This window comes from Oncorhynchus gorbuscha, unplaced genomic scaffold (assembly GCF_021184085.1).
Source record: "Oncorhynchus gorbuscha isolate QuinsamMale2020 ecotype Even-year unplaced genomic scaffold, OgorEven_v1.0 Un_scaffold_599, whole genome shotgun sequence".
NCBI lineage: Eukaryota > Metazoa > Chordata > Actinopteri > Salmoniformes > Salmonidae > Oncorhynchus > Oncorhynchus gorbuscha.
In genome coordinates this window covers 192,527-213,919 of record NW_025745433.1, presented here as the reverse complement: position 1 = coordinate 213,919, position 21,393 = coordinate 192,527, and the positions used below count along the sequence as shown (strand labels likewise).

The window sequence follows — 21,393 nt, the reverse complement described above, 5'->3', positions numbered from 1 at the left end:
GGAGTGGAGGAAGGGGGAGGCTACTTGGCTGGGGTCGGTCTTGTCATCTCAGCATGTTCTCTCTGGAGAGCGTGGTGTCCAGAAGCTCATCCCAGTTGACAGTACAAGACGTCCTCTCAGGGGCCGTGAGAGCTACCAGAGTCCATCAGTCTTCCCAGCTCCCTCACAGCCACACAGCCACGGCAGCACGCTTCATATCTCACAACCGCTGAGAAGACAACTGTCCAGGCTCGTCTCACAAAGCTGTTCCTCCGTGTGTTCACTGTTCCACTCCTCTCTCTCTCTCACACGCTTTCTCTCTGTCTGCCAAGACCACAAACACTCCTCCTCCCACGGAATCTGTCTCTTTGTCTTTTTATATCCCCCTCTTATCCCCCTCTCTCTCTCTCTCTCTCTCTCTCTCTCTCTCTCTCTCTCTCTCTCTCTCTCTCTCTCTCTCTCTCTCTCTCTCTCTCTCTCTCTCTCTCTCTCTCTGTCTCTCTCTCTCTGTCTCTCTCTCTCTTCTCTCTGTCTCTCTCTCTATTCTCTCTTTTCTCTCTCTCTGTCTCTCTCTCTCTGTCTCTCTCTCTCTTCTCTCTGTCTCTCTCTCTATTCTCTCTTTTCTCTCTCTCTGTCTCTCTCTCTCTTCTCTCTGTCTCTCTCTCTATTCTCTCTTTTCTCTCTTTTCTCTCTTTTCTCTCTTTTCTCTCTTTTCTCTCTCTCTCTCTCTCTCTCTCTCTCTCTCTCTCTCTCTCTCTCTCTCTCTCTCTCTCTCTCTCTCTCTCTCTCTCTCTCTCGCTCTCTCTCTCCCTCTCTTTATATGTCTGTCTTTCTGGGATCTGGTTTTAAACCAACAGAATCCTCCCCATGTCATCCCGGCTGTCACACACTCACACGCAGGCACACGCACAACACAACACAACACACCATGCTGTCTGAGCGTACAGACTTCCATTGGCAGACATGATGTAATCCTCATGTTCTACCTTCTATGATAACCGTCCACAGAACCAGCTTTAAAAAGTGGGGAAATCTACAACAAATAATTGGTAAGAAATTGAAACGACCGTTAAACGGATTCCCGGATCTCAGATTGTACCTCCAAGCTCAGATAAGCCTGACTATCTCTGTCTTCAGATTTGTCATTATCAGAACACATAGATAATATTGATGAGGTAAGGGAATTGCTGTTGCAAGAAAAATGTTCAGAGTATGAAACATCGAGCACACTGAATCAGGTGATTTGTATCCCTGGTCCGATCACATTTAGAGGACTGTCCAGTTTATATGGTATTTATCTGCAGCAAAGAAAGATATATACACTGCTCAAAAAATAAAGGGAACACTTTTAAACAACACAATGAAACTCCAAGTCAATCACACTTCTGTGAAATCAAACTGTCCACTTAGGAAGCAACACTGATTGGCAATAAATTTCACATGCTGTTGTGCAAATGGAATAGACAACAGGTGGAAATTATAGGCATTTAGCAAGACACCCCCAATAAAGGAGTGGTTCTGCAAGTGGTGACCAGACCACTTCTCAGTTCCTATGCTTCCTGGCTGATGTTTTGGTCACTTTTGAATGCTGGCAGTGCTTTAACTCTAGTGGTAGCATGAGACGGAGTCTACAACCCACACAAGAGGCTCAGGTAGTGCAGCTCATCCAGGATGGCACATCAATGCGAGCTGTGGCAAGAAGGTTTGCTGTGTCTGTCAGCGTAGTGTCCAGAGCATGGAGGCGCTACCAGGAGACAGGCCGGTACATCAGGAGACGTGGATGAGGCCGTAGGAGGGCAACAACCCAGCAGCAGGACCGCTACCTCCACCTTTGTGCAAGGAGGAGCAGGAGGAGCACTGCCAGAGCCCTGCAAAATGACCTCCAGCAGGCCACAAATGTGCATGTGTCTGCTCAAACGGTCAGAAACAGACTCCATGAGGGTGGTATGAGGGCCCGACATCCACAGGTGGGGGTTGTGTTTACAGCCCAACACCGTGCAAGACGTTTGGCATTTGCCAGAGAACACCAAGATTGGCAAATTCTCCACTGGCGCCCTGTGCTCTTCACAGATGAAAGCAGGTTCACACTGAGCACGTGACAGACGTGACAGAGTCTGGAGACGCCGTGGAGAATGTGCTGCTGCCTGCAACATCCTCCAGCATGACCGATTTGGTGGTGGGTCAGTCATGGTGTGGGGTGGCATTTCTTTGGGGGGCCGCAGAGCCCTCCATATGCTCGCCAGAGATAGCCTGACTGCCATTAGGTACCGAGATGAGATCCTCAGACCCCTTGTGAGACCATATGCTGGTGCAGTTGGCCCTGGGTTCCTCCTAATGCAAGACAATAGGTTAGTTATCAATGTTTTAGTTCACAATGGAGCCCCTAGTTCCACTCTTCATACCCCTGATACCTCCTTTGTCCCACCTCCCACACATGCGCTGACCTCACCCATTACAACCAGCATGTCCAGAGATACAACCTCTCTCATCATCACCCAGTGCCTGGGCTTACCTCCGCTGTACCCGCACCCCACCATACCCCTGTCTGCGCATTATGCCCTGAATATATTCTACCATGCCCAGAAACCTGCTCCTCTTATTCTCTGTCCCCAACGCTCTAGGCGACCAGTTTTGATAGCCTTTAGCCGCACCCTCATACTACTCCTTCTCTGTTCCGCGGGTGATGTGGAGGTAAACCCAGGCCCTGCATGTCCCCAGGCACCCTCATTTGTTGACTTCTGTGATCGAAAAAGCCTTGGTTTCATGCATGTCAGCATCAGAAGCCTCCTCCCTAAGTTTGTTTTACTCACTGCTTTAGCACACTCTGCTAACCCTGATGTCCTTGCCGTGTCTGAATCCTGGCTCAGGAAGGCCACCAAAAATTCTGAGATTTCCATACCCAACTATAACATCTTCCGTCAAGATAGAACTGCCAAAGGGGGAGGAGTTGCAGTTGCAGAGATAGCCTGCAAAGTAATGTCATACTTTCCAGGTCCATACCCAAACAGTTCGAACTACTAATTTTGAAAATGACTCTCTCCAGAAATAAGTCTCTCACTGTTGCCGCCTGCTACCGACCCCCCTCAGCTCCCAGCTGTGCCCTAGACACCATTTGTGAATTGATCGCCCTCCCATCTAGCTTCAGAGTTTGTTCTGTTAGGTGACCTAAACTGGGATATGCTTAACACCCCGGCAGTCCTACAATCTAAGGTAGATGCCCTCAATCTCACACAAATCATCAAGGAACCCACCAGGTACAACCCTAACTCTGTAAACAAGGGCACCCTCATAGACGTCATCCTGACCAACTGGCCCTCCAAATACACCTCTGCTGTCTTCAAACAGGATCTCAGCGATCACTGCCATTGCCTGTATCCGCTACGGAGCCGCAGTCAAACGACCACCCCTCATCACTGTCAAACGCTCCCTAAAACACTTCTGTGAGCAGGCCTTTCTAATCGACCTGGCCCGGGTATGCTGGAAGGACATTGACCTCATCCCGTCAGTTGAGGAAGCCTGGTCATTCTTTAAAAGTAACTTCCTCACCATTTTAGATAAGCATGCTCCGTTCAAAAATGCAGAACTAAGAACAGATACAGCCCTTGGTTCACTCCAGACCTGACTGCCCTCGACCAGCACAAAAACATCCTGTGGCAGACTGCAATAGCATCGAATAGTCCCCGCGATATGCAACTGTTCAGGGAAGTCAGGAACCAATGCACGCAGTCAGTCAGGAAAGCTAAGGCCAGCTTCTTCAGGCAGAAGTTTGCATCCTGTAGCTCCAACTCCAAAAAGTTCTGGGACACTGTGAAGTCCATGGAGAACAAGAGCACCTCCTCCCAGCTGCCCACTGCACTGAGGCTAGGTAACACGGTCACCACCGATAAATCCATGATTATCGAAAACTTCAACAAGCATTTCTCAACGGCTGGCCATGCCTTCCGCCTGGCTACTCCAACCTCGGCCAACAGCTCCGCCCGCCCCGCAGCTACTCGCCCAAGCCTCTACCGGTTCTCCTATACCCAAAGCCAGATAGCAGATGTTCTGAAAGAGCTGCAAAACCTGGACCCGTACAAATCAGCTGGGCTTGACAATCTGGACCCTCTATTTCTGAAACTATCCGCCGCCATTGTCGCAACCCCTATTACCAGCCTGTTCAACCTCTCTTTCATATCATCTGAGATCCCCAAGGATTGGAAAGCTGCTGCAGTCATCCCCCTCTTCAAAGGGGGAGACACCCTGGACCCAAACTGTTACAGACCAATATCCATCCTGCACTGCCTATCTAAGGTCTTCGAAAGCCAAGTCAACAAACAGGTCACTGACCATCTCGAATCCCACCGTACCTTCTCCGCTGTGCAATCTGGTTTCCGAGCCGGTCACGGGTGCACCTCAGCCACGCTCAAGGTACTAAACGATATCATAACCGCCATCGATAAAAGACAGTACTGTGCAGCCGTCTTCATCGACCTTGCCAAGGCTTTTGACTCTGTCAATCACCATATTCTTATCGGCAGACTCAGTAGCCTCGGTTTTTTGGACGACTGCCTTGCCTGGTTCACCAATTACTTTGCAGACAGAGTTCAGTGTGTCAAATCAGAGGGCATGCTGTCCGGTCCTCTGGCAGTCTCTATGGGGGTGCCACAGGGTTCAATTCTCGGGCCGACTCTTTTCTCTGTATATATCAATGATGTTGCTCTTGCTGCGGGCGATTCCCTGATCCACCTCTACGCAGACGACACCATTCTATATACTTCCGGCCCGTCCTTGGACACTGTGCTATCTAACCTCCAAACGAGCTTCAATGCCATACAACACTCCTTCCGTGGCCTCCAACTGCCCTTAAACGCTAGTAAAACCAAATGCATGCTTTTCAACCGTTCGCTGCCTGCACCCGCATGCCTGACCAGCATCACCACCCTGGATGGTTCCGACCTTGAATATGTGGACATCTATAAGTAGGTGTCTGGCTAAACTGTAAACTCTCCTTCCAGACTCATATCAAACATCTCCAATCGAAAATCAAATCAAGAGTCGGCTTTCTATTCCGCAACAAAGCCTCCTTCACTCACGCCGCCAAACTTACCCTAGTAAAACTGACTATCCTACCGATCCTCGACTTTGGCGATGTCATCTACAAAATTGCTTCCAACACTCTACTCAGCAAACTGGATGCAGTTTATCACAGTGCCATCCGGTTTGTCACTAAAGCACCTTATACCACCACCACTGCGACTTGTATGCTCTAGTCGGCTGGCCCTCGCTACACATTCGTCGCCAGACCCACTGGCTCCAGGTCATCTACAAGTCCATGCTAGGTAAAGCTCCGCCTTATCTCAGTTCACTGGTCACGATGGCAACACCCATTCGTAGCACGCCCTCCAGCAGGTGTATCTCACTGATCATCCCTAAAGCCAATACCTAATTTGGCCGCCTTTCGTTCCAGTACTCTGCTGCCTGTGACTGGAACGAATTGCAAAAATCGCTGAAGTTGGAGACTTTTATCTCCCTCACCAACAAACATCTGCTATCTGAGCAGCTAACCGATCCCTGCAGCTGTACATAGTCTATTGGTAAATAGCCCACCCATTTTCACCTACCTCATCCCCACTGTTTTTATTTATTTACCTTTCTGCTCTTTTGCACACCTATATCTCTACCTGTACATGTCCATCTGATCATTTATCACTCCAGTGTTAATCTTCAAAATTGTAATTATTTGCCTACCTCCTCATGCCTTTTGTTATTGACTTGTTAATTGTTTACTCCATGTGTAACTCTGTGTTGTCTGTTCACACTGCTATGCTTTATCTTGGCCAGGTCGACGTTGCAAATGAGAACTTGTTCTCAACTAGCCTACATGGTTAAATAAAAAACTTAGGGGGGGGGTGAGAGGGATTACAATTTATTCCTTAAAAAGGTGGGGTTTCAGATGGTTAAATGGGCTGAAAAACCTCATGGTAGGGAGGCGAGAGGCCAGAGGTGGATTGCCCTTGTTAAAACAATGCTAGACCAATTCCTCCTGATGCAAGACAATGCTAGACCAATTCCTCCTGGAAGAACAGGAGCGGGGTGACTAGACCAACTTGGGAAGGTTGAACACTAATGCAAGACAATGCTAGACCAATTCCTCCTGATGCAAGACAATGCTAGACCAATTCCTCCTACTGTAAGACAATGCTAGACCAATTAGTCCTAATGCAAGACAATGCTAGACCAATTAGTCCTAATGCAAGACAATGCTAGACCAATTCCTAATGCAAGACAATGCTAGACCAATTAGTCCTAATGCAAGACAATGCTAGACCAATTAGTCCTAATGCAAGACAATGCTAGACCAATTCCTCCCTGTTTCATCAGAGCGCTTGATGGTTTTTGTGACTGCATTGAAGAAACTTTCAAAGTTCTTAAAATGTTCCGTATTGACTGACCTTCATGTCTTAAAAAGTAATGATTGACTGTTGTATCTCTTAATATGGACTTGGTCTTTTACCAAACAGGGCTCATCTGTGTGTATGTGACAAATACAATTTGATTTGATTTGATTTGATGTGTATACCCCCCTACCTTGTCACAACACAGCTGATTGGCTCAAACGTATTAAGAAGGAAAGAAATTCCACAAATTAACTTTCAATAAGACACACCTGTCATTCCAGATGACTACCCCATGAAGCTGGTTGAGAGAATGCCAAGAGTGTGCAAAGCTGTTATCAAGGCAAAGGTTGGCTCATTGAAGAATCTCAAATATAACATATATTTTGATGTTTAACACTTTCGTTGGTTACTATATGATTCCATATGTGTTATTTCATAGTTGTGATGTCTTCACTACTATTCTACAATGTAGAAAATAGTAAAAATAAAGAAATGTTGAGATGTAGCTTCAAATAGCCACCTCCTTTTCCCTCCTCATGACGCCATATATTTCCCTCCTGCAGCAAAGCCCCCCCACAACATGACGCTGCCACCCCCGTGCTTCACGGTTGGGATGGGGTTCTTCGGCTTGCAAGCCCCCCCTTTTTCTTTCAAATATAACGATGGTCATTATGACCAAACAGTTCTATTGTTGTTTCATTAGACCAGAGGACATTTCTACAAAAAGTATGATCTTTGTCCCCATATGCATTTGCAAACCGTAGTCTGGCTTTTATATGGAGATTTTGGAGCAGTGGCTTCTTCCTTGCTAAGCGGCCTTTCAGGTTATGTCGATATAGGACTCGTTATACTGTGGATATAGATACTTTTGTACCTGTTTCTCACAGCATCTTCACAAGGTCCTTTGCTGTTGTTCTGGGATAGATTTGCACTTTTCATAAAAAAGTACATTAATCTCTAGGAGACAGAACGCCTTCCTGAGCGGTATGACGGTTGCGTGGTCCCATGGTGTTTATACTTGCATTTGTACAGATGAATGTGGTACCTTCATTTGGAAATTGCTCCCAAGGATGAACCAGACTTGTGGACGTCTACAATTATTTTTCTGAGGTCTTTGCTGATTTCTCTTGATTTTCCCATGATGTCAAGCAAAGAGGCACTGAGTTTAAAGGGAGGCCTTGAAAAACATCCACAGGTACACCTCCAATTGACTCAAATGATGTCAATTAGCCTATCAGAAGCTTCTAACGCCATGACATCATTTTCTGGAATTTTCCAAGCTGTTTAAAGGCACAGTCACCTTAGTGTATGTAAACTTCTGACCCACTGGAATTGTGATACAGTGAAATAATCTGTCTGTAAACAATTATTGGAAAAATTACTTGTGTCACAAAGTAGATGTCGTAGCCGACTTGCCAAACTATAGTTTGTGGAGTGGTTGAAAAACAAAAAAAATAACTCCAACCTAAGTGTATGTAAACTTTCGACTTCAACTGTATATACCCTGGTGTTGGTGTAGTCGGCAGGGAGGCGGGGCGGCAGGGAGGCGGGGCGGCAGGGTGGCAGGGAGGCAGGATGGCAGGGAGGCGGGGCAGCAGGGAGGCAGGGAGGCAGGATGGCAGGGAGGCGGGGCGGCAGGGAGGCGGGGTGGCAGGATGGCAGGGAGGCGGGGTGGCAGGATGGCAGGGAGGCGGGGTGGCAGGATGGCAGGGAGGCGGGGCGGCGGGGGGCGGCGGGGGCGGCAGGGTGGCAGGATGGCAGGGAGGCGGGGCGGCAGGGTGGCGGGGAGGCGGGGCGGCAGGGAGGGAGGCGGGCGGCAGGGTGGCAGGGAGGCAGGATGGCAGGGAGGCGGGGCGGCAGGGAGGCGGGGTGGCAGGATGGCAGGGAGGCGGGGTGGCAGGATGGCAGGGAGGCGGGGTGGCAGGATGGCAGGGAGGCGGGGCGGCAGGGCGGCAGGATGGCAGGGAGGCGGGGGCGGCAGGGAGGCGGGGCGGCAGGGAGGCGGGGCGGCAGGGAGGCGGGGCGGCAGGGTGGCAGGGGGCGGGGCGGCAGGGTGGCAGGGAGTCGGGGCAGCAGGGTGGCAGGGAGGCGGGGCAGCAGGGTGGCAGGGAGGCGGGGCAGCAGGGTGGCAGGGCGGCAGGGTGGCAGGATGGCAGGGAGGCAGGGCGGCAGTGTGTCACTGTCAGGATGTCAGCCCGCGATCTCTCGTCCACCACAACATGCCGTACCGCAGCCTCTCTTTTCTCTCTCTCTCTCTCTCTCTCTCTCTCTCTCTCTCTCTCTCTCTCTCTCTCTCTCTCTCTCTCTGCTCTCTCTCTCTCTCTCTCTCTCTCTACTTCCTCTGGGCCCTGCACTCTGCCTCTCTCCACTCACTCTCTCTCTCTCTCTCTCTCTCTCTCTCTCTCTCTCTCTCTCTCTCTCTCTCTCTCTCTCTCTCTCTCTCTCCCCTCTCTCTCCTCCTCTGCCCGGGCCACTGCACTGCAGCCTCTCTCTCTCTCTCTCTCTCTCTCTCTCTCTCTCTCTCTCACTCTCCTCCCTGTCTCTCTCTCTCTCTCTCTCTCTCTCTCCCTCTCTCTCCCTCTCTCTCCCTGTCTGGCTCCCTGCTCTCCCTCTCTCTCTCTCTCTCTCTCTCTCTCTCTCTCTCTCTCTCTCTCTCTCTCTCTCTCTCTCTCTCTCTCTCTCTCTCTCTCTCTCTCTCTCTCTCTCCTCCTCTTCCCGGGCCACTGCACTGCAGCCTCTCTCTCTCTCCTCCCCTGTCATTATGTATTCAGTTTGTTTGGCATGCTTCAGTGGCTGTGGCAGCCATGGCTCGGCAGACCTATCGGACTGTACCATAATAGATGTAATACATCAATGTGTTTGAGCGGAGCAGCTTTAATTAGTCCTTCCTGGTCATTTCATCAATCCCCTCCTGCACCTCTGGGATTTAGGTAATACAGTGACTCACTGCACTGCATGTGAATTGCCCACAGCCACCATAGCTCTGACCCCCACCCCAAACCGTCGCCTCCATCCACCCGCCTTACAACGTCCTCTAGTCCCCCTTTACAACCCAAATGGCACCCTAATCCCTACATAGTGCACTACATTTGGGATGTATTCCTCAGCCATTCATCCTACCAGCTGGTAACCACTCAGCCATTCATCCTACCAGCTGGTAACCACTCAGCCATTCATCCTACCAGCTGGTAACCACTCAGCCATTCATCCTACCAGCTGGTAACCACTCAGCCATTAATCCTACCAGCTGGTAACCACTCAACCATTCATCCTCTGGAGTTGGACATCAGACATGTCAATGTAACAGCTAGCTGGCTAAGCGTCTATTATTAAAAAAAAACATAATGTCGTCTCCAGAAAGGGATGACGATGTGGATGAGACTGGACTGTATTCAAGACGACGGTCGCAACGTCAGGGAAATAACAGAACGTCTGGGTCAGCGTGTGAAATGCCACTGGCCTGCCAGAACCCCGGGGGACTGCAGATGGAAATGAGCTGTTAGCTAAATGTGGTGTAAGGCATCAATCCTCACTTCTGAGATATCGGTTTGAGTTGTACGTTGTCCCTGTCCAAATAAACATAATAAATACATAATAAGTGTCACCTTATTTCCTATTTAGTGCCGTACCAGAGGTTATGACCTCTATATAGAGAAGTAGGTGCTATTTCCCTATATGTCCAGGTCAAAGGTTATGACCTCTATATAGAGAAGTAGGCGCTATTTCCCCATGGGTCCAGGTCAAAGGTTATGATATGACCTCTATATAGAGAATTAGGTGCTATTTCCCTATATGTCCAGGTCAAAGGTTATGACCTCTATATAGAGAACGAGATGCTATTTCCCCATGGTTCCAGGTCAAAGGTTATGATATGACCTCTATATAGAGAATTAGGTGCTATTTCCCTATGGGTCCACGTCAAAGGTTATGATATGACCTCTATATAGAGAACGAGATGCTATTTCCCCATTGTTCCAGGTCAAAGGTTATGATATGACCTCTATATAGAGAACTAGATGCTATTTCCCCATGGTTCCAGGTCAAAGGTTATTATATGACCTCTATACAGAGAACTAGGTGCTATTTCCCCTGGGTCCAGGTCAAAGGTTATGCAGTACATAGGAATAGGGTGTGGGATTACTAATGCAGGGGATGTACAGTATGACTGCGACATTGTTCTGTGGTGCTGTGAAAACATCACATTGTTCTGTGGTGCTGTGAAAACATCACGTTGTTCTGTGAAAACATCACGTTGTTCTGTGGTTCTGTGAAAACATCACGTTGTTCTGTGGTGCTGTGGAAACATCACGTTGTTCTGTGGTGCTGTGGAAACATCACGTTGTTCTGTGGTGCTGTGAAAACATCACATTGTTCTGTGGTGCTGTGAAAACATCACGTTGTTCTGTGGTGCTGTGAAAACATCACGTTGTTCTGTGGTGCTGTGAAAACATCACGTTGTTCTGTGAAAACATCACGTTGTTCTGTGGTGCTGTGAAAACATCACGTTGTTCTGTGGTGCTGTGAAAACATCACGTTGTTCTGTGAAAACATCACGTTGTTCTGTGGAAACATCACGTTGTTCTGTGGTGCTGTGAAAACATCACGTTGTTCTGTGGTGCTGTGAAAACATCACGTTGTTCTGTGGTGCTGTGAAAACATCACGTTGTTCTGTGGTGCTGTGAAAACATCACGTTGTTCTGTGAAAACATCACGTTGTTCTGTGGAAACATCACGTTGGTCTGTGGTGCTGGGAAAACATTGTTGTTCTGTGGTGCTGTGAAAACATCACGTTGTTCTGTTGTGCTCTGGAAAACATCACGTTGTTCTGTTGTGCTCTGGAAAACATCACGTTGTTCTGTGGTGCTGTGAAAACATCACGTTGTTCTGTGGAAACAACACGTTGTTCTGTGGAAACATCACGTTGTTCTGAGGTGCTGTGAAAACATCACGTTGTTCTGTGAAAACATCACGTTGTTCTGTGGTGCTGTGAAAACATCACGTTGTTCTGTGGTCCTGTGAAAACATCACGTTGTTCTGTGGTGCTGTGGAAACATCACGTTGTTCTGTGGTGCTGTGAAAACATCACGTGTTCTGTGGTGCTGGAAAACATTGTGGAAACATGTTCTGAAAGCCAGTGCATGGTGGTCAGAACAGCACGTTGTTCTGTTGTAGCATGGTGGAAACATCACTTGTTCTGTGGTAGCATGGTGTTGAGAACAGCCTTATTGAACAGCCAGAACAGCCAGTAGCATGGTGTTGAGAACAGCCTTATTGAACAGCCAGTAGCATGGTGTTGAGAATAGCCTTACTGAACAGCCAGTAGCATGGTGTTGAGAACAGCCTTATTGAACAGCCTTACTGAACAGCCAGTAGCATGGTGTTGAGAACAGCCTTATTGAACAGCCTTGACTGAACAGCCAGTAGCATGGTGTTGAGAACAGCCTTATTGAACAGCCTTACTGAACAGCCAGTAGCATGGTGTTGAGAACAGCCTTATTGAACAGCCTTACTGAACAGCCAGTTGCATGGTGCAGCCTTGTGTACTGATTGATCAGAGGGACACAGCGAGGACCCCTGCTCAGTGTTGAATCATCAGGCTGTACGGCCGGCTAATTTATTTCATTCATGCATAATCTAATCATTCACAATCACATTTTATTTTGGATTAATTGAAGTTGGGTTGAGAATGATAGGATTTCAATACCATAGCCCTTGTCTGGTGTGCCTGTCTGGCCTCTGTCTGTCTGTTCTGGTCTGATCTGTCTGGTCTCTCTTTGTCTGTTCTGGTCTGAACTGTCTGGTCTCTGTCTGTCTGTTCTGGTCTGAACTGTCTGGTCTCTGTCTGTCTGTTCTGGTCTGTTCTGGTCTGTTCTGTTCTGGTCTGGTCTGGTCTGAACTGTCTGGTCTTTGTCTGTCTGTTCTGGTCTGGTCTGGTCTGTCTGGTCTCTGTCCTGGTCTGTTCTGGTCTCTGTCTGGTCTGGTCTGATCTGGTCTGGTCTGGTCTGATCTGATCTGATCTGGTCTGGTCTGGTCTGGTCTCTGTCTGTCTGTTCTGGTCTGTTCTGGTCTGGTCTGTTCTGGTCTGTTCTGGTCTCTGTCTGTCTGTCTGGTCTGGTCTCTGTCTGTCTGTTCTGGTCTGGTCTGTCTGGTTCTGGTCTGGTCTGGTCTGGTCTTTGTCTGTCTGTCTGGTCTGGTGGTCTGTTCTGTTCTGGTCTCTGTCTGTCTGTTCTGGTCTGGTCTGGTCTCTGTCTGTTCTGTTCTGGTCTGTTCTGGTCTGGTCTCTGTCTGTCTGTTCTGGTCTGGTCTGGTCTGGTCTGGTCTGTTCTGTTCTGGTCTGGTCTGGTCTGGTCTGGTCTGGTCTGGTCTGGTCTGGTCTCTGTCTGTCTGTTCTGGTCTGTTCTGGTCTGGTCTGTTCTGGTCTGTTCTGGTCTGTTCTGGTCTGTTCTGGTCTCTGTCTGTCTGTTCTGGTCTGGTCTGGTCTGTTCTCTGGTCTGGTCTGGTCTGTTCTCTGGGCTGTTCTGGTCTTGGTCTGTTCTCTGTTCTGGTCTGTCTGGTCTGTTCTGAATGTGGTCTGGTCTCTGTCTGTCTGTTCTGGTCTGGGTCTGTTCTCTGTCTGGTCTGTCTGGTCTGTTCTCTGTCTGTTCTGGTCTGGTCTGTTCTGGGCTGTACCATTTCTGACTCCTGCTGTTGGCGTTGAATGTGCTTGTGTGTGTGGGTGCGTGTGTGTGTGTGTGTGTGTGTGTGTGTGTGTGTGTGTGTGTGTGTGTGTGTGTGTGTGTGTGTGTGTGTGTGTGTGTGTGTGTGTGTGTGTGTGTGTGTGTGTGTGTGTGTGTGTGTGTGTGTGTGCTTCCATTATTCCATGTCATCAACATGAAAGGCCTCTGTGGAGAACCATTTCATTTCTTATCACAATGAAACTGGCTCTGAGATTAAGTTGAAATCCTCACCAAGGCTATCGGAGAAGACCAAGCACAGCACAGACAAGAACGTGGCATATTCAGAGTGTCTGTGTCCCTGGTGGCACCCTGTTCCCTATACAGTGCATTACTTATGACCAGTCCCATAGGCCCAGGTCAATAGGGTGCCATTCAGGACTCAGCCAACGTCACAGAGAAAGCCCAGATTACTACTCCTCCATATGTAAAATAAAATTAAATAATAACACGTCTTTATCTGTCTCAGTCTCATTGAAATGATGATCTCTCATCATTTATATTCACAGTAGGGATTTAACATCATGTATGAAAAGTCCTGCCCCGATACTGTAATAAATGTCTGTGTGTTGGATCTGTCTGCTGCAGATCATATTAGACTTCAGTGGGAAGCAGAGAGAGGCTTCAGTGCTCTGATACAGACATTCTAGCAGCTATCTGTGTCTCTGCTTCATCATTGTTACAAAAGAGAGGAGATATGTCCCAAACAGCACCCTATATTTTAATGATTTAACTAACTTGGCAAGTCAGTTAAGAACCTATTTTTACCAGGGAACAGTGGGGTGACTGCCTTGTTCAGGGGCAGAATGACAGATTTTTATCTTGTCAGCTCAGGGATTCGATCTAGCAACCTTTTGGTTACTGGCCCAACGCTCTAACCACTAGGCCTTGGACCAGAGCTCTATGGACCCTGGTCCAAATTAGATCTCCCAGATGAGGAAGATGTCTGCTTCTCTGCTCTCTCTCTCTCTCTGCTCTCTGTCTATCTCTCTCTCTCTCTCTCTCTTAAATCTCTCTTAAAAAAACTCTCTCTCTCTCTCTGCTCTCGCTGTCTCCCCCTCTGCTCTCTGTCTTTCTGTTCTCTCTCTGTTTTCTTTCTCTCTCTCTTGCTGTGCTCTCTTGCTGTGTTCTGTCTCTCTCTGTTCTCTCTCTTTCCATTCACTGTCTTTCTGTTCTCTCTCTCTGTTCTCTCTCTCTTTCTGTTTTCTCTCTCTGTTCTCTCTCTCTCTGTTCTCTCTCTCTCTCTCTCTGTTCTCTCTCTCTGTTCTCTCTCTCTTTCTGTTCTCTCTCTCTTTCTGTTTTCTCTCTCTGTTCTCTCTCTCTGTTCTCTCTCTCTTTCTGTTCTCTCTCTCTCTGTTCTCTCTTTCTCTGTTCTCTCTCTCTGTCTTTCTGTTCTCTCTCTGTTCTCTCTGTTCTCTCTCTCTGTCTTTCTGTTCTCTCTCTGTTCTCTCTGTTCTCTCTCTTTCCATTCACTGTCTTTCTGTTCCCTCTCTCTGCTCTCTCTGTCTTTCTGTTCTTCTCTTTTTTGGTACTGTCCATTTCTCCCTGTCTCGACTGTGCAAAGAGTCTTCAATGACTGAATGAGGTCTTTGTCCTACAGGTGGAGGATCTTAATTGGATCAGTCTTTTGTTGCATGAGAATTGTCCTGCAATCAATTAATGCTAATGAGCTTCATGTTGTACAGAAACTCAATGAAAACCCACAGGAACACACAGTTATGTTAACAGTATGGCACCTTTCATGCAGCCTACTTTTGGCCAGCTAATAGCCTAACCACCAATCAAGAAACGTTATGGAATAAGATGGGAGGGGTTGAATAGAGCTGAAGGGTGGGACTGGATGGTGTTCAGAGATAGATGGGAGGGGTTGAATGGAGCTGAAAGGGATGGATGGTTGAGAGATAGATGGGAGGGGTTGAATGGAGCTGAAGGACTGGATGGTGTTCAGAGATAGATGGGAGGGGTTGAATGGAGCTGAAGGGACTGGATGGTGTTAAGAGATAGATGGGAGGGGTTGAATGGAGCTGAAGGGTGGGACTGGATGGTGTTAAGAGATAGATGGGAGGGGTTGAATGGAGCTGAAGGGACTGGATGGTGTTCTGAGAGATAGATGGGAGGGGTTGAATGGAGCTGAAGGGACTGGATGGTGTTGAGAGATAGATGGGAGGGGTTGAATGGAGCTGAAGGGACTGGATGGTGTTCTGAGATAGATGGGAGGGGTTGAATGGAGCTGAAGGGACTGGATGGTGTTAAGAGACAGATGGGAGGGGTTGAATGGAGCTGAAGGGACTGGATGGTGTTCAGAGATAGATGGGAGGGGTTGAATGGAGCTGAAGGGACTGGATGGTGTTGAGAGATAGATGGGAGGGGTTGAATGGAGCTGAAGGGATGGTGATAAGAGATAGATGGGAGGGGTTGAATGGAGCTGAAGGGACTGGATGGTGTTGAGAGACAGATGGGAGGGGTTGAATGGAGCTGAAGGGACTGTATGGTGTTAAGAGACAGATGGGAGGGATTGAATGGAGCTGAAGGAGGGACTGGATGGTGTTGAGCTGGAGATAGATGGGAGGGGTTGAATGGAGCTGAAGGGACTGGATGGTGTTAAGAGACAGATGGGAGGGGTTGAATGGAGCTGAAGGGACTGGATGGTGTTCAGAGATAGATGGGAGGGGTTGAATGGAGCTGAAGGGACTGGATGGTGTTGAGAGATAGATGGGAGGGGTTGAATAGAGCTGAAGGGACTGTATGGTGTTAAGAGACAGATGGGAGGGGTTGAATGGAGCTGAAGGGACTGGATGGTGTTAAGAGATGGATGGGAGGGGTTGAATGGAGCTGAAGGGACTGGATGGTGTTGAGAGATAGATGGGAGGGGTTGAATGGAGCTGAAGGGACTGGATGGTGTTAAGAGATAGATGGGAGGGGTTGAATGGAGCTGAAGGGACTGGATGGTGTTAAGAGACAGATGGGAGGGGTTGAATGGAGCTGAAGGGACTGGATGGTGTTAAGAGATAGATGGGAGGGGTTGAATGGAGCTGAAGGGACTGGATGGTGTTAAGAGATGGATGGGAGGGGTTGAATGGAGCTGAAGGGAGTGGATGGTGTTGAGAGATAGATGGGAGGGGTTGAGGGGAGCTGAAGGGTGGGACTAATAACAACAAGATAACCAATGTAAAACATACAGGGTCTGTAAAATGTATATATGTTCATAACTTTTGTGAAATAGCACAGTTACAAATAGAAATCAAACTGGATGGACATCAGAAATAGAGGAAGGACTAAGAACAAACAAGAGAGAACTATTGTACAATAGATTGTGTCTGTAAAATGTGTAAAATATGTATAAACTGACGGTAGAAGCCTGAGTGTTATTGTTGATTAGTTTACTCCAGTTGGGGGAGGGGTGGTAGGGTTTGGGGAATAATAAAGGTATATTCTAAAAGTGTGTGTATGTGTTTATATTCATATATATATATGTATATGTGTGTTTATATTTATATATACATATGTATATGTGTATATGTGTGTTTATATTTATATATATATATGTGTGTTTATATTTATATATATATATATGTATATGTGTATATGTGTGTTTATATTTATATGTATATGTATATGTGTATATGTGTGTTTATATTTATATATATATGTGTATATGTGTGTTTATATTTATATATACAGTGCCTTGCGAAAGTATTCGGCCCCCTTGAACTTTGCGACCTTTTGCCACATTTCAGGCTTCAAACATAAAGATATAAAACTGTATTTTTTTGTGAAGAATCAACAACAAGTGGGACACAATCATGAAGTGGAACGACATTTATTGGATATTTCAAACTTTTTTAACAAATCAAAAACTTCAGCCCCTTTACTTTCAGTGCAGCAAACTCTCTCCAGAAGTTCAGTGAGGATCTCTGAATGATCCAATGTTAACCTAAATGACTAATGATGATAAATACAATCCACCTGTGTGTAATCAAGTCTCCGTATAAATGCACCTGCACTAAATACCGGTCTTCATGAGCTGTCATTGAGACGTATAAAATGTTTGTATCCTTTTGCCACAAAAGCCTCGATGGATTCTGTTGTCTTACCACCTCTGTCTCCAATTCTCAATCTCAGCAACTTGTTGTGGTTCTCCTCTCAAGGTGATAATCATTCTCTTACACTCATATGGTACCTCTCCTCTCAAGGTGATAATCATTCTCTTACACTCATATGTTACCTCTCCTCTCAAGGCGATAATCATTCTCTTCCACTCACATGGTACCTATCAGATATTTGAGGGATCTCCTAGACGTGGAAGAGTAGAGCATCAGAGACAGGAAAACACACCTGTATCCCTCCGCTGGGATTTCACCACACCTGGCGCCGCTACGCTACAGCATGCAGCCGTTACCATTCTACCGCCTGCCTTCCTCCGCCTCCGCCTCCTGCCTACCGCCTCCTGCCTACCGACTGCCTCCTGCCTTCCTCCGCCTCCTGCCTCCTGCCTTCATCCGCCTCCTGCCTTGCTCCACCTCCTGCCTCCTGCCTTCCTCCTGCCTCCTGCCGTCCTCCGCCTCCTGCCTTCCTCCTCCGCCTCCTTCCTTCCTCCGCCTCCTGCCTTCCTCCGCCTCCTGCCTCCTGCCTTCCTCCGCCTCCTGCCTCCTGCCTTCCTCCAACTCCTGCCTCCTGCCTTCCTCCAACTCCTGCCTCCTTCCTTCCTCCGCCTCCTGCATTCCTCCTCCTGCCATCCTCCAACTCCTGCCTCCTTCCTTCCTCCTGCCTCCTGCCTTCCTCCGCCTCCTGCCTCCTGCCATCCTCCAACTCCTGCCTCCTTCCTTCCTCCTGCCTCCTGCCTTCCGCCTCCTGCCTCCTCCTCCGCCTCCTTCCTTCCTCCGCCTCCTGCCTTCCTCCGCCTCCTGCCTCCTGCCTTCCTCCGCCTCCTGCCTCCTGCCTCCTCCGCCTCCTGCCTCCTGCCTATTCCTGCCAGGGTCGTGGTTCAGTAGAGTATCCCACAACTCAAAGTACGTATGCAACACTATGTCTTAAGTCCTAAATAGCACCCTATTCCCTATTATAGTGCACTACTTTTGACCAGAGCCCTATAGGCACCATAGGGTTTAGGTGGTTCCCTATTCCTATGGTACACTAGGGCCCATAGGACCTTGGTTAAAGTAGTGCACTATATAGGGAATAGGGTGCCATAGGGCTTTTTAGAACGTAGTGCACTATATAGGGAATAGGGTGCCATAGGGCTTTGGTGGAAGTAGTGCACTATATAGGGAATAGGGTGCCATAGGGCTTTGGTGGAAGTAGTGCACTATATAGGGAATAGGGTGCCATAGGGCTTTGGTGGAAGTAGTGCACTATATAGGGAATAGGGTGCCATAGGGCTTTGGTGAAAGTAGTGCACTATATAGGGAATAGGGTGCCATAGGGCTTTGGTGGAAGTAGTGCACTATATAGGGAATAGGGTGCCATAGGGCTTTGGTGGAAGTAGTGCACTATATAGGGAATAGTGCCATAGGGCTTTGGTGGAAGTAGTGCACTATATAGGGAATAGTGCCATAGGGCTTTGGTGAAAGTAGTGCACTATATAGGGAATAGGGTGCCATTTGGGATGTAGTCTCTGTCTGAGCTTTAATACCTGACTTTTTTCTAGTGTAAAATCTGAACGTTACTTTGGTGAAACCGTTATAATCTATAATATAATTTAATTGGCTGTTCAGGGGGCATTTAAATGTAATCGTGCTATTGGAGTGTTGTACTCTGCATACATCTACAGTAGAGATATGATGTATTCCCAAGACGCTGCTGTGTTCACAATGTATCCAGACGTAGATATGATATAGATCAAACGATGACTTCTCTTCTCAGGAAGCGTCGTGGTCGTTTGTTCAGGTGTCTTCAGGTCTAAACAACGGAGCCCGAAGAGTTTCATTATTCTGCAGAGAGCAGAGTCCTGTCTACCCAGTGTTACTTTATGATTTTATATATATTTTTTTAAATTTCATTTATTTAGTCAATATTTTCTTAACTCTATTTCATGAACTGCATTGTTGGTTAAGGGCTTGTAAGTAAGTATTTCACGGTACAGTCTACTACACCTGTTGTATTCAGTGCATGTGACAATATGTATGATATGATAATATAATATGATTTGATTTGATTTTCTTCCAAATCTGTGAATAGTCTGTAAGCTCTTTCTGTATAGACAGAAACCCAACCGGACCAAATGACAACACCTCTCCATCTCCTAATTATCGACTGGTCCAGCTTAAACCAATACAGCATTGATGTACCTTCTAATCTACGGCAACTCACAGAGGACAAAAAGCCATTGAGCCTGATGCTAATGACAGTGAAAGCTCCAATAGAAACTCACTCTGTCCAACCCTGTGACTAACACTGAGTGTACAGTACACCTGAGGCCAATTATACCCAGCTCTGATAATCCTCTTCCTACAGTAGAGATCCATATCAACCAATCAGGGATGATGAGGCCCTGAGAGAGAGGGACTGATTGGCTGGGCTGGAAAGGAAGACCACATTGGAACAGAGGCAGGAAGGAAAGCAGTATTAAGTAGAGACAGAGTGGACCTCCATGTTAGAAGTAAACAATCCTAAACAACCCAGTGTTTCCCCATTAGAAACAACCCAGTGTTCCCCCATTACAAACAACCCAGTGTTTCCCCATTACAAACAACCCAGTGTTCCTCCCATTACAAACAACCCAGTGTTCCTCCCATTACAAACAACCCAGTGTTCCCCCATTACAAACAACCCAGTGTTTCCCCATTACAAACAACCCAGTGTTCCTCCCATTACATACAACCCAGTGTTCCCCCATTACAAACAACCCAGTGTTTCCCCATTACAAACAACCCAGTGTTCCCCCATTACAAACAACCCAGTGTTCTCCATTACAAACAACCCAGTGTTTCCCCATTACAAACAACCCAGTGTTTCCCCATTACAAACAACCCAGTGTTCCCCCATTACAAACAACCCAGTGTTCCCCCATTACAAACAACCCAGTGTTCTCCATTACAAACAACCCAGTGTTTCCCCATTACAAACAACCCAGTGTTCCTCCATTAGAAACAACCCAGAGTTCTCCATTACAAACAACCCAGTGTTCCTCCATTAGAAACAACCCAGTGTTCTCCATTACAAACAACCCAGTGTTCCCCATTACAAACAACCCAGTGTTTCTCCATTACAAACAACCCAGTGTTTCCCCATTACAAACAACCCAGTGTTCCCCCATTACAAACAACCCAGTGTTTCCCCATTACAAACAACCCAGTGTTTCCCCATTACAAACAACCCAGTGTTCCCCCATTACAAACAACCCAGTGTTTCCCCATTACATACAACCCAGTGTCCCCCATTACATACAACCCAGTGTTTATCCATTACATACAACCCAGTGTTCCCCCATTACAAACAACCCAGTGTTTCTCTATTACAAACAACCCAGTGTTTCTCTATTACAAACAACCCAGTGTTCCCCATTACAAACAACCCAGTGTTTCTCCATTACAAACAACCCAGTGTTCCCCCATTACATACAATCCAGTGTTCTCCATTAGAAACAACCCAGTGTTCCCCCATGACAAACAACCCAGTGTTCCCCCATGACAAACAACCCAGTGTTCCCCCATGACAAACAACCCAGTGTTCCCCCATGACAAACAACCCAGTGTTTCTCCATTACATACAACCCAGTGTTCTCCATAAGAAACAACCCAGTGTTCTCCATTAGAAACAACCCAGTGTTCCCCCATTACAAACAACCCAGTGTTCCCCCATTACAAACAACCCAGTGTTTATCCATTAGAAACAACCCAGTGTTCTCCATTAGAAACAACCCAGTGTTCTCCATTAGAAACAACCCAGTGTTCCCCCATTACAAACAACCCAGTGTTCCCCCATTACAAACAACCCAGTGTTTATCCATTAGAAACAACCCAGTGTTCTCCATTAGAAACAACCCAGTGTTCCCCCATTACAAACAACCCAGTGTTTATCCATTACATACAATCCTGAACAACCTGGTGTTTCTCCATTTACATAACAACCCAGTATTGTCCCTAGCTGAGACAATCTGGTTAAATTAACCAGTGGTTCTTGTCCAGGACCCATATTCATAAAGAACGCTGATCTAGGACCTGATCCTCCACTGTCCATTCATTGTATTATTAACGAGAAGAAAAAGAAACTGATCCTAGATCAGCATTCCTACTCTACGAAGACTTTCTGAATACAGGCTCAGATCTTCTAAAGGAATATATATATATATGTAGTCTGAGGTTCCAGTTGTTTCATTATTCTGC

At 47.2% G+C, this 21,393-nt stretch overlaps 1 protein-coding gene across 1 annotated transcript; it reads right to left on the bottom strand.

Annotated features, from left to right (window-relative positions):
* Positions 1-849: 849 nt before the first annotated feature.
* On the bottom strand, positions 850-17,871 carry LOC124018995 (transcriptional regulatory protein AlgP-like). The gene is made up of 3 exons (XM_046334319.1): positions 17,525-17,871; positions 7,860-8,535; positions 850-858 (listed from the first exon to the last, which is right to left on the bottom strand). Exons 1-3 carry the CDS (start codon positions 17,869-17,871, stop codon positions 850-852), a joined length of 1,032 nt encoding a protein of 343 aa, XP_046190275.1.
* Positions 17,872-21,393: the final 3,522 nt, after the last annotated feature.

Coding starts and splice junctions, on each gene's coding strand:
- LOC124018995 (XM_046334319.1), bottom strand. CDS start 17,871: ATGGCAGGAGGCAGGAGGCGGAGGAAGGCAGGAGGCAGGAGGAAGGAA. Junction 8,536..17,524: donor AGGAAGGCAGGAGGCAGTCG/GTAGGCAGGAGG, acceptor ACATCCTGACAG/TGACACACTGCCGCCCTGCC.